At 36.8% G+C, this 13,144-nt stretch overlaps 1 protein-coding gene across 1 annotated transcript in view; it reads right to left on the bottom strand.

Moving 5' to 3' along the window:
* NUP205 (nucleoporin 205) overlaps positions 1-13,144 on the bottom strand; it is a 77,732-nt gene that overhangs the window by 48,652 nt on the left and 15,936 nt on the right. The window contains exons 8-15 of the mRNA XM_068972764.1: positions 10,442-10,617; positions 7,764-7,880; positions 7,422-7,559; positions 5,716-5,866; positions 4,031-4,236; positions 2,824-3,006; positions 1,820-1,870; positions 1,088-1,297 (exon numbers count right to left, since the gene is read on the bottom strand). Coding sequence (XP_068828865.1) covers positions 1,088-1,297; positions 1,820-1,870; positions 2,824-3,006; positions 4,031-4,236; positions 5,716-5,866; positions 7,422-7,559; positions 7,764-7,880; positions 10,442-10,617 — 1,232 coding nt within the window. The remainder of the gene's footprint in view (positions 1-1,087; positions 1,298-1,819; positions 1,871-2,823; positions 3,007-4,030; positions 4,237-5,715; positions 5,867-7,421; positions 7,560-7,763; positions 7,881-10,441; positions 10,618-13,144) is intronic.

Genomic DNA, 13,144 nt, shown 5'->3' with positions numbered 1-13,144 from the left:
TTATAATTACATAAGATGACATATACAAAAGCCCAGTTGTGAGTGTACTACAACCAGAGCAAATATGAGCGTGAACGTCAGTGTTCCCTCCGCCTCTCTCCAAGGCTTGTATATCTCATGAACCACAAAATGCCTTCCCACTAAGCCAAGGCTCCACAACCCAGAAGTGCTACTTACTAACCAATACTAATTGGTGTGTAAGTTAAAACTTATTTCAATCTCTAACCTAAACATCCCAATAAAGGATAGTGTGTTTCCAACTGCCAAAGGTATATCATTTTTGGTTCAATTTTGGTCAAAATTTGTTCAATTAAGGATTTAATGACTATGACTTCGTATCAGTTAAATTGGTGGTGACAGTTGGTGGTTCAGTAAAGTCATGTCCTACTCTTGCGACCCCATGGACTGTAGCCCACCAGGCTCCTCTGTCCATGGGATTCTCCAGGCAAGAATACTGGACTGGGTTGCCATTTCCTTCTCCAGGAGATCTTCCCAACCCAAGAACCAAGCCTGGGTCTCCTGCACTGCAGGCAGATTCTTTACTGGCTGAGCTATGAGGGATGCACACATTTTTTTTTGGTATAACCAGACTCAAATCTGAAAATTAAATGAGGAAACTGGGGAAAAGTTGACAGAAAAACTAAGAACAGAAATTTAGAAAACAAGGACTTTGAGGATAAACCAAAGAAATCAAACTTACGTGGCAAAGGTACACATCCTGCTTTGAGCACCAGATGTGTTCTTGAAAATGCATATTAACCCCCATTTCTTAAACTGTACTGTATTTTATAAAGCAAATAGTAACACTCTCCCCTCTTTGAGACCATGATCAAAGCATCATTGTACATAAAGCCAGCAGTGTGCTTCTCTGTTATAAATCAATTAAATTACTGATCACTACTTTGGTTTTAATGCTTGAATGTATTTTTTAATACATTTAAACCAAGCAGACCATGGATATGTCAGTTTAAGACTATAAATTTTACTTTCAAAAGCTAAAATGAATTTATAGCACCTCATACCTCTAATAAAAGAAAAAGAAGCAATGAAATAAATAAAGAAACAAAAGTTTTTCTCTGAACATAACCTTTTCAGCTGCTCTCCGGTAAGCCCTTGTACGGAATCGGAGAAACACGGAATCTCGCAGGAACTGCAAATAAGGGTCAAAACCGGGGGGCCGCAGCCCAGCACCCAAATTAGAAGGAAAGGAGCTCTCCACCAGGATACTAATTAACTGGCAAAAGGCACGAGTCAAAGGGTATTCTTCACACCGGGATTCTATTTCATTTAGTTCCACCTTCCAAAGAAAAATGAAGGAAATTCAGTAACATAAAACCACTAGCTTTAAAGTGCAAACCACTTTTCAGACTTTAACTCATTATTACTGGTATAATATCACACTCAAAGACCCACAAAGACATTACAATTTTTTTATTTAGAGGTAAAGATACGAAAGTTAAAAACAGATATCTTAAATGTTTCTTTTAAAAAAAGAGGAAGGGGGCTTAGAGAGAAAAAAGGAAACTTAAACAAGTAAATTCGTACTTCACAGCTGACCCAAGTAGCCAAATTAAGTTCAGTTCAAACCAAACTTTCAGTCTTGATGGCTGCCACTAACATACTTTTCCAGCTCTGAAACCAAAAGTGTTCTGATCTCTTTCATAAAGTTTCATCTGCATTTCAACACAGAAAACCCTCAAATGAAAACACATCAAATTTGAAAACTACAGAAACATAATACGGTAAGAATATATTTTTCTTAGTCTTTTAATCATGTGAATGCATGACTACAGAATTTAAACTAAAAGGAAACTTTTACCTCAATACCAATAGCTTGCCTCTGGCTTGGAACCCGAACGGTCTGCAGTATCTTCAAAGAAGAAGAAGAATGCGATGTTAGGAGCATTCCTCATTGACATGAGTTTGAGTAAACTCTGGGAGTTGGTGATGGACAGGGAGGCCTGGCATGCTATAGTCCACGAGGTCACGAAGAGTCGGACACAACTGAATGACTGAACTGAACTAAAGCACTTAGGACAATAATAAGTACTCACATGCTTCTGAATGAAAAAAATGAAGTATCAATACTAAAAGAAAAGTGGCCCAGCTTCCCAGCACATATCAACTTTCTTCATCTTCATTTTTATAAAGTATCATTAACATCTTCAAGACACATATGTTAGAAATCAACTAGAATACTGCTTCAAAACAGTAGCTTCTACCAATGTGTCAGAATCACAGTCTCCCTTATCTCATATTATTTTGAAGACAAATGCATGTTCCACCTAACCATTTTCCTAGAAATATCTCTACGGAACACATTCTTATTTTCCTTTGTTACTCCATCATTTATAGAATAAGTCCATCTTGACATAAAAATTCCAATAAGGCTTATATCTAAAGAAATAAGAATTGATAAGACATTTTACTTGACTTTTATAAGACAGGAAGGGAAGCAGTTAAAAAGAAAACTAGGCATCCTCCACATTTAATGAGTACAGTTGACTTCTGAAGGCTTATCGCAGGCTAGTACCCAAAGACAGACTTGAGGAATTCTGTTCATTTATTAATCTTACACACACTGAATAACAAAGTCTAAAGAAAAATGCAATCTCTAGTAACCTGGGGAAGTTGTCAACTGATCCAAGAGAAAAATCCAAGTCTGTTAGTTTCTGAAGTTATGCTTAGTACCAAAATCATAACTTTCTATTCAGGAAGTTCACGGTATACTTTAAGTTTCAAATAGATGCACTTGCTTGTTCAATAGTATCAAAACTCACTTCCAAACTGTAGTAATGTAAACAAGAGAGCACACAGTGCTACCTGAGTGTATTCTAACGACTGCCAGAGAGAAGCAGCGATTTCAGGAGATTTTCCGAACGCTGCAAGTGTCTTCAGTAGTTCGGCCTTTAGTACAGGAGGGATGCTGCACTGCAGGAGTCCCAGAATCACCACCACGGGCGTCCACTGAGGATGCTCACAGAGTGCCAAACGAGCATTTTCACTCTGTGAATTGAATACAAAATGAACAAGACAGGCTTCGTATGTTTAAAAGCTAAGAAAAACGACCAGTAAAATCATCTAAATTGCTAACACTTACACTGAGTATTCACAGGCTCAATTAACACATACTAAAACAGAGCGAATGCCTGAGCTCTACCAGTAGATCAAATCAGATCACAAGTTCAGTTAGTATAAAGAATGGAGGAAAGAAATAGTCTGTACTGAATTACAGCTCTAAGACTAGAAAACAATATATACAAACAGAGATAAACAGTCTTCCAAGGCATAAATCTTACCTAGGCATTTTAAATCCTTTCTGGAACAATGTCATATATAAATGAGAAAAATAGCTTGTCCTTTTCTGAGAAGAAAAATAGAAATATATATACATACACACACACACACACACACACACACACACACACACAGTACCAAGTATCACTCCAATTTAATTCAACAGTAAATAATTACAAACTTTATGTTTTGACTTTGAATAATGTTTAGCATTACTGGAAAAACCAATAAAGTTAGAAGACACTATTCCTGTTCTTCTGAGAGAATGTCAGACAAAGGAACTTAGCTTTGCACTAGCGAATAACAGAAACAACCAGAAGAACAAATGGGACCTAATTAAACTTAAAAGCTTTAGCACAGCAAAGTAAACCACTAACAAAATGAAGACAACCTATATACAGAATGGGAGAAAATATTTGTAAATGAAATGACCAGTAAGGGGTTAATACGCAAAATATATAAATAGTTCGTACAATTCAACATCAAAAAATACAAACAACACAATTTGGCTATTATTTTCATACACGCTTCTGGCAGTAAGCAGGGAATACCACAGCCTTTAAAGATGAAGAAACAAAGGACTTAGAAGAACAGAATGCCAAATATAAATGCTAAATTTATCGCTTATAAGCTTTAAGCATTATAAGAAAACTTGGGGGCTCCTTAAAACGCCACTGTGTTAGAATACAAATAAAATTACCCTGTACTCACATGCTGCGGGTGGGTTACCTACCCAAGTAATGATGGTAGATGTCAGCTGCAGAAAAGCAATCAACCCATCTTGCTCCTTCTGGGTGATACCACGTGAAGGGAGGTGACGGTACTGGACACTATCTGCACTCGGAAGATCTTTCCGGAGGTGCTCGTGGTAAAGCATCAGGGAGTGAAAGAAATGTTCCCAGGAAACAGGACTGCCACCTGCTCCCTGAATATTTTCAACTGTAAAGAAACAGCACAGAATTTCCTTTCAAAACTGTCTAAGTACCTGCTTGGAAATGGAGGGAGAAAATAAACATAAAACAATACATTTTGTTTGCCTTTATCCTAGATATGTTGTGTGTTGAAAATCGGTTAGAAACCCTCTGTAAACTAGAACTCTGGATTAATTTTTCCCTGGGACTAAGACATGGGTGGTGCCCATGCAAGTACAAAGGTAAATTACTCTGGACGTCAGGTGCCCTGCCCTGCATGTGCTCAGCCATGGCCAACACTCGGCAACCGCATAAACTGCAGCCCACCAGGCTCCTCTGTCCATGGGATGTCCCAGGCAAGAATACTACAGTGGATTGCCATTTCCTCCTCTAGGGGATCTTCCTGATCCAGGGATCGAACCCACATTTTCTGCATCTCTTGCACTGGGAGGCAGATTCTTTACTGCTGAGTCACCTAGGAAGCCCTGGATGTCAGTTACCTACTTCTAACCCAGGACGTTTCTCCATGTTGTCATCTAACTATTCAGGGCTGCTTTTCCCATGAGCAGTTCCCAAATGTTGAGCTTAAATTCCCAAAGAGAGAGATAACTACAATCTTGATCTGCAGATTACAGTACTCTATTACATACTAAGCACTGAGAGTAAAGGCCTAGCAGACAAGACAAAGAAGCCTTAACAAAATGGTCAAAACCCCAATCTTGGAGTCAGGCAGATCTCAATTATGGCTTGCCTATGCCTTGTGACCTTAAATTCCTTCCCTTTGCTAAACCTGTTTCCTCAAATGTAAAAATGGAAGTAATCTATCTGACAGATGTCTATTAAATATTTTTCTCTTCCCTTTAGCACTATCTTTGGTGTGGTCGGTGGTTTAGTCACTAAGTCATGTCCTACTCTTGCAACCCCATGGGCTAAAGACCACCAGGCTCCTCGGTCCCTGGGATTCTCCAGGCAAGAATACTGGACTGGGTTGCCATTTCCTTCTCCAGGAGATCTCCCCAACCCAAGAAGTGAACCCAGGTCTCCTGCACTGCAAGCAGATTCTTTACTGACTGAGCTATGAGGGACGCACACTTTTTTTGGTATAAGCAGACTCAGACCTGAAAATTAAATGAGGAAACTGGGGAAAAACTGAGAGAAAAACTAAGAACAGAAATTTAGAAAACAAGGACTTCTGAAGATAAACTAAAGAAATCAAAGTTATGTGGGAAGGGTATATACCTTGCTTTGAGCACCAAATGTGTTCTTGAAAATGCATATTAACCCTCATTTCTTAAACTGTACTGTATTTTATAAAGGAAATGGTAACTCTCCCCTCTTTGAGACCATGATCAAAGCATCATCATACATAAAGCCAGCAGTGTGCTTCTCTGTTATAAATATAATGTATACGCCCAGTAGAACCCAGCACAAATAACCAATATGCTTTAATAGGTAGAAGGATACTGAATGTTATGACAAACTTAGAAAGCATCTAGATTTTTCTTACCATGACTACTCCCATTGACTTTGAGGAGGCTGAAACAGTAGTGGGCACACTGGGGCCCATTGGCCAATCCCTGCAGCATCTTCAAGTAAGGAATATAAATAGTTGGAGGCAACAGGTCGCCCATTTGCCTAACAAACTTTGACAAGACAACCTGAAATACGGAAAAGCCAACAGTTTACATAAAGCATAGCTTAACTTTAAGCCAACATGGACTAGCCAATAAAGACTACATATGAACCAAAACTAAGTACTCTCATTTAACTTCCCCCAAGACAAAATAATCTGGAATTCTATTTATGAAAAACTGCATTTCCAAGTTTATCATTAGTAACTTAAAGCAACTACAGAATATCTTTGTGAACCCAACGTACATCTAGGTGCCATAAACACGAGCGACTACTCATATTCTAAATATGTAAAACAATTGAAGAATTCACTCATCTAAAATTAACCAGCAAATTCAACGATATACTTAGAACCCAGAGTTCCTAACCCCAGTAAAACTGAGTACGAAGATCTACGAACCTGGAAGAATTTTTGATAGTAACCTAATCATACCGTTTTATCTTGCTGATATATGTTTCTATACTCCTGTTCTCTAAGTCCACTTCTTAGGTTTCTCTTTTCTCCTGCTTAAGCCTTAAATCTATTATCAACAACTAAATATATTACTTAGACTAATTAGTTGGAACCCGGACCCAAAATGTTACAGATCTCTGGAAAGTTTTGTTAAATATGTTGTGTTTAACAATGATCTTATGATCATATAGAAAAATATCCTTATTTTCAAGAGATATTAACTTAGCCAATGAGAGGTGAAAAAGTCATGCTGCCTATAATTTACTTTAAAATAACCCAGCAAAAAAAAGAAAAAGCAGTAGAAATAACAAGAGCAGAAGTAAACACAGCAAGATGTTAACAGCGATTAAATTAAGATACTGGGTGTTCACTGTAATTATTCTCCCATATGTCTGAAAATCTTCATAATGGAAATTAATCTCTAAAAAATTTTAATAAATCCTTCCCTGAAATATATTTTTCAAGTGAGGAAAAAAGTAAAACAATAATTATAAGAAATACAGTTTAAAAAGGGGCGTCCTGAACTTTGACTCTGAGCAAAAATGAAAATATAGTACATGGCATGAAACCATTTAAAATAGAAAATTGCAAAAAGATGAAGACAGATATGGTGATCCCTCTTATTTGCTAATGCATAACATATTTTAAAAGTTAATATAGGCTAGAAAATGAACTTTTTCCTACATTATCTACTGACTCCTAGGCATTTTGGCATTAATTGTAACTCCTAAGCCTTTTTCCTTTAGTGTCTGTACCTCTCCTATCTTACCCAACTTGCTAAGAAAGATGGAGATTCATTGTTATGTCTACAGAGGACAGAATAAGCTAATAAATACTAATTTTAATTAGTCACTTATTTAGTCACACACTTATTTAGTGACTCACAATGAAACTAGACACTTTTCTACATCTAATGATTCAATACATAGCTAGTATCTAATAAAAGGCTGACTGTAGAAACTTTGAAATGATCAGATCAATATAACAGTTTCCATTTCCTTACATATGTATAAACGCCTAAAGGTTACAAGTGTTCATTTTGCATGAACAGCAATAACATGAGGAAAATACCATTCTTCATGTTTTTATGATTTCCAAGGTAAAAAGTAGGAAAACCAAGAGCTCACCTGGCGTTGAGGGGGTCGCTGATGAGCCACCCCAAGATAAGAACCCAGGATAGTGGAAGTCTGAAGAGGCTCTGACGGACACCAGTATTCTAGCGCAAGTTCCAAATTGAAAGGATTCTTTTTATATAGCTCACCGATCTGCAAAGTATAAACAAAAACTGTGTGAAAATGTCTGTAACTCAAAAACTACTTTTAAATAAAAAATTGCATTTTATTGAATTCACCTGCATGTTTAAGATATTAGGCCTGAAACTTTCCAAAGGTAGGGAAAAAACTGAAATTTTCCAAAGTTAGGGGAAAAGTAACAGAGAGAGGGAGATGATGATCCAAAATAAAACTTACCAAGAGCATTAAGTGTTCCAGATCCCTTCTAAGTGAAATGGGGGGATCATTCCCCATCTGCATACTCATGTGAATCATTCGAGCATCTTCATCGGCCCGATTCCTCAACTGCTTCACCTATGAAATTTATTACAGGCAGTTCATAGTAAATTTATTACATGGGTTAACAATAATGAAACAGAAAATCAGGCAACTAAGTTATTACATAAAAGAAAAATATTGTTTAAAATATCAACTCCACTTTAGTTGTGGAAATGAATATACCAGGAATTTTATTACAATATTACTATCTATGATTTCTAAGATCTTAAAACTCAATGCAATTTCCACTATAGATAATTTAACTACAGTGTTTCTCAATTACTGACATTTTGGGCAGGGCACTTCTTCACTGGGTTGAATGATTCTGAACATTACAGGATATTTAGCATTCCTAGTACTACTTAGTAACTACCAATACCAATACTACAGTCAATATTAGTCTAGACTAACAATTAGGAAAAAGTTAAAGCCTTAACCTTTTCTAAAGCTTCATTTCCACAAATATAAAATGCAAAAATTTCTTTCTACTCCAAATTTCTAGCATGTTAGTCTATCATGTCCTTCAAGGCTGATGAGGTCTGAAGTTATCTGTTAAATTCTCCTGGACTATTCTAGTCTAAGTGAGCTATCCTTAGCCTAAAAAAGGCACAGCAATTTACTGTCTTCACCTTCGTTTACTTCCTATTACTATATATATTTTTCTGTGTGTATCTTATTTCTCCAACTAGACAATATATACATTCTTTGCTGGCAGGGAATGAGTCTCCTACTTATTTGTCTTCTTCACAATTCCTACCATAGTTACGTGGAACACAGGAGAAACTCAATGAACACTTGATTCATTATAGCATGAGTAAGCACTGAACTGGAGAAGGCACTGACACCCCACTCCAGTACTCTTGCCTGGAACATCCCATGGATGGAGGAGCCTGGTAGGCTGCAGTCCAACGACTGAGCGACTTCACTTTCACTTTTCACTTTCATGCATTGGAGAAGGAAATGGCAACCCACTCCAGTGTTCTTGCCTGGAGAATCCCAGGGACGGGGGAGCCTGGTGGGCTGCCGTCTATGGGGTCGCACAGAGTTGGACACGACTGAAGCGACTTAGCAGCAGCAGGAAGCACTTAACTCTTTGTTTGCTACCATTCCAGGTATTTTTTCCACTTGTGTTTTTTAAGATGTATCGTATCAGAACTCCACATCAGTATTACAAGTGTAGACACTTCAGGTGTTTTCTCATGCATGCATGCACACACACACACCTACAGAGCAGTTTTATAGGACTTTACCAACCTCAGATATGCAGATGACACCACCCTTACGGCAGAAAGTAAAGAGGAACTATAGAGCCTCTTGATGGAAGTTAAAGAGGAGAGTGAAAAAGTTGGCTTAAAGCTCAACATTCAGAAAACTAAGATCATGGCATCTGGTCCCATCACTTCATGGCAAATAGATGGGTAAACAGTGGAAACAGTGAGATTTTATTTTTTGGGGCTCCAAAACCACTGCAGATGGTGATTGCAGCCATGAAATTAAAAGATGCTTACTCCTTGAAAGGAAAGTTATGACCAACCTAGATAGCATATTCAAAAGCAGAGACATTACTTTGCCAACAAAGGTCCGTCTAGTCAAGGCTATGGTTTTTCCAGTGATCATGTATGGATGTGAGAGCTGGACTGTGAAGAAAGCTGAGCACCGAAGAAGTGATGCTTTCAAACTGTGGTGTTGGAGAAGAGACTGTTGAGAGTCCCTTGGACTGCAAGGAGATCCAACCAGTCCATTCTAAAGGAGATCAGTCCTGGGTGTTCATCGGAAGGACTGATGATAAAGCTGAAACTCCAATACTTTGGCCACCTCATGCAAAGAGTTGACTCACTGGAAAAGACCCTGATGCTGGGGAGGGATTGGGGGCAGGAGGAGAAGGGGACTACAGAGGAGATGGCTGGATGGCATCACCGACTCTATGGACATGAGTTTGAGTAAACTCCGGGGGTTGGTGATGGACAGGGAGGCCTGGCGTGCTGCGATTCATGGGGTCGCAAAGAGTCGGACACGACCTAGAGACTGACCTGGAACTGGACTCTCTCTTTTACTTACTGCCACAATTTCCTTGGCACAAAATGGCACAAAGAAATATACTATGAAGGAACTGTCTGAAATGGCTCTAAGAATCCCTTTCTGGAACAAAGCTATAGCTCCAGCATTTTATTTAAATGTAACCTCACACTAGAGGTGGGCAGGGCCCCTGGGCCCTATTATTAAAAAAAAAAAATTAAAGAAAAAGAAAAACTAACCTTTGCATTAGTTTCTTAAACCCATTATCTGTATCTATGTGGAGGTCCAGTTACACACTATAATTAAGTGTTTAAATAATTATCTATAAAACTGGAGATTCTCCACTATGCATGTTTCAAATTATGTATAAAAAGCATTAAATAAGGCAACCTTAACACTGTTTCCTCAGGATAGCATGGAGTTAATAATTTTCTCCCCACAGAAGCATTTTCACTTGCTTACTACTTTCTCATTATAAACCACTCTCAATGTCAAATATTACTTTCTTTTAGTTTGTTCTCAGTTAATGAGTCTTATATTATCTTCTACCACTCTTACTCACCCTACATTATTACACTTACCTTCATTGGCATAAGTGCCAAGAAATCTGTAATGAGATTGTGGATTCTACGAATGTAAAATTCTTCCTGATAAAAGTTTTCTGACACCACTACAGATTCAGTGAGGAACAGGAAAACGTTGTCAGCAATTGCGAGCTCTGCCATTGCTTCATCTGCTTCTGTGAATTCAGCCAGAGCTAGAAATGTATTTAGAAAAATAGCACATGGAGGAAAAGTTACTAGATTATAATACCTCATAATACTCTATTGATAATTCAAAATTCAGATCTCTTCTCAACCTTTCGTTTGTGTATATTTTGAGTTACACACGAAACAAGACAGTGTGTAACTGTAATTGATTAATAAACCCCAAAGAACTACCAAAAATGTGCATTAGAAAAACCATCTGCTCTTCACAGTAACATTAAGAGTGATTAAAAAAATAAACACTTAACAGATGTATGATGTAACACAAATGTAGTCAGAAAGCTATTATCAAAATGTTAACAAGTTTAAATGATGCCAAGGCTTTAATCTCAATGAAATGAACTGGATCATTCAGCAAAAGTCTTCAGTCGACAAGTGAAAATCAAAAACATGGCCACGTAAGCAACTCTATTAATCTGGTAAACAAGTAGCAAACACTGAAAACCTAAATAAATCTTAACCTAGAGACAAAGTGGTCTATTTGTAATATTTTTAAGCTTTGTACTTGGAAAACTTTAAACAGATAAGTGAAAAAAGAGAAAACAAGTATAACGAACCTCCACATCCCCAACACCTAGCTACAATATTACCCCTTTACAATTAACTTTACTCATTTAGATCTCCATGCATTCTTCCTCTGCACTTAATTAAGACTGAAGCAAATACCAGACAATTTAACACTACACTTCTAAGTATACAACTCAAAATGGCACTTAAAAAAAAAAAGAAAAAAAATTAACCACGTATGTAATGCCATTAGTATTTGCCACATAATTCAATACCAAAACTCCAGTCAGTGGTCAAATTCACAACTGTCCCATAAATGTTATAAAAGATTTTAGTTTTGTCTTTCTGCTTCTTCTCTTTAGGGCAATTTGTTTGTTAGAATCTGTATCCAAATAAGGTCTACACACTGCAATTAACTGATGTATCTGTAGGCTCCTCTTACGTCTTTTTCATTTTTCTCTTGCCCTTTATTCTGATGAAAAAAGCTAAGTCTTATACTGTAGCATTTTCCACCATGTGGTTTAGCATTGCATCCCAGTGGTATAGTTACTATATCCCTTTTCCTCTGGTTACAAACTGATAAGTTTGATCTTAAGCAGCTTAATTAATTACATTTCATTTTTTCAGTAAAAGTGTATCAGGGGTGATGCTGCACCTTTCATCGGAAACTACATTGCTGTTCACTTCTTTCAAACTTTAAAACTGCTGGTAATTTTGCGATAATCTGGCTTTGGAAAATAACTGTTAAATAGCTTATTCTGTTTCACTGTCATAGAGACCACATATAATCTGTTACTTAAGGTACATTTTCAATGCCTTGGAATAGATATAAACCAGGATATTCTCAACCACAGGAAATGATATTGGTTGTTTTCTTCTTTTTTTGTTTATGGACTGTTTGGCATTTTGAAATAAAGCCTGTATATCTACCCATATTATACAAACTCCTTGAGAACAAAACAGTTTCCTAATTATTTATTACTACTACTAATAATTACTGAAATGGTTAATTAAATATATAATAACAATAATAATTAGTTCCAAGTCTTCACTTGAATTCAGAAATACTAGAATTAAGAACTACTTTTTAAAGACTACTTAGGTAATAAAGTACACTAATATCATAATGTAAAATGAGTTTTAATGTTTCAAAACAGTATACAAAAATTTTATAGTTTAATAAAACTCAAAATATACTTATAAAATGATGTAATAAACACATTTGATAAAATTTACAGATGTCTATAATAAAAAGTAGAAACCAATTCTTCAAAATTCAGATCTTGGTAAAACTTGTCTGGATTATTTCAAGAAATCACCATTTCTGCAATATAAGATAAGTTATTCATTTTTTCTAGTAATTTTTAAAATATAAATTAACAGAAAAAAATTTGTATTTAAAATGTTCATTCAAAAAAAGAAATGTTCATTCAGTCAGTTCAGTTGCTCAGTCGTGTCCAACTCTTTGCGACCCCATGAATCGCAGCACGCCAGGCCTCCCTGTCCATCACCAACTCCTGGAGTTCACTCAGACTCATGTCCATCAAGTTGGTGATGCCATCCAGCCATCTCATCCTCTGTCGTCCCCTTCTTCTCCTGCCCCCAATCCCTCCCAGCATCAGAGTCTTTTCCAATGAGTCAACTCTTCGCATGAGGTGGCCACATTAGAATGTCCCTAATTTCAAAGATTATGAAAGGATATGAGCATGCAAAACCAAAGAGATTAAGTAGCCAAAGATCTAGGGCTTGAAACCAGGTCCACATTCCTAGACTATTCTTATCTACTATTCAGTAATGAAGTACAGCATATTCTATGTGCCTCTCAAGATTAGGGCAATGGTACAGTAATTTACAGTATATGAATTTAATTAACTATCACAAAGCTACTTAAAGGTATACAGGGTCATTTTATGCCCCAAAAGTACTGAAATAAGACTCATAAATGAAGAGGCAAAGTTAAAAAACAGAATTTGTACATGAATGTAAACATCTAATTAGCCTTTTATCAGC

The sequence above is a fragment of the Capricornis sumatraensis genome, chromosome 5 (assembly GCF_032405125.1).
Source record: "Capricornis sumatraensis isolate serow.1 chromosome 5, serow.2, whole genome shotgun sequence".
NCBI lineage: Eukaryota > Metazoa > Chordata > Mammalia > Artiodactyla > Bovidae > Capricornis > Capricornis sumatraensis.
The sequence above is the reverse complement of the archived record's forward strand: the minus strand, read 5'-3'. Positions and strand labels throughout refer to the sequence as shown.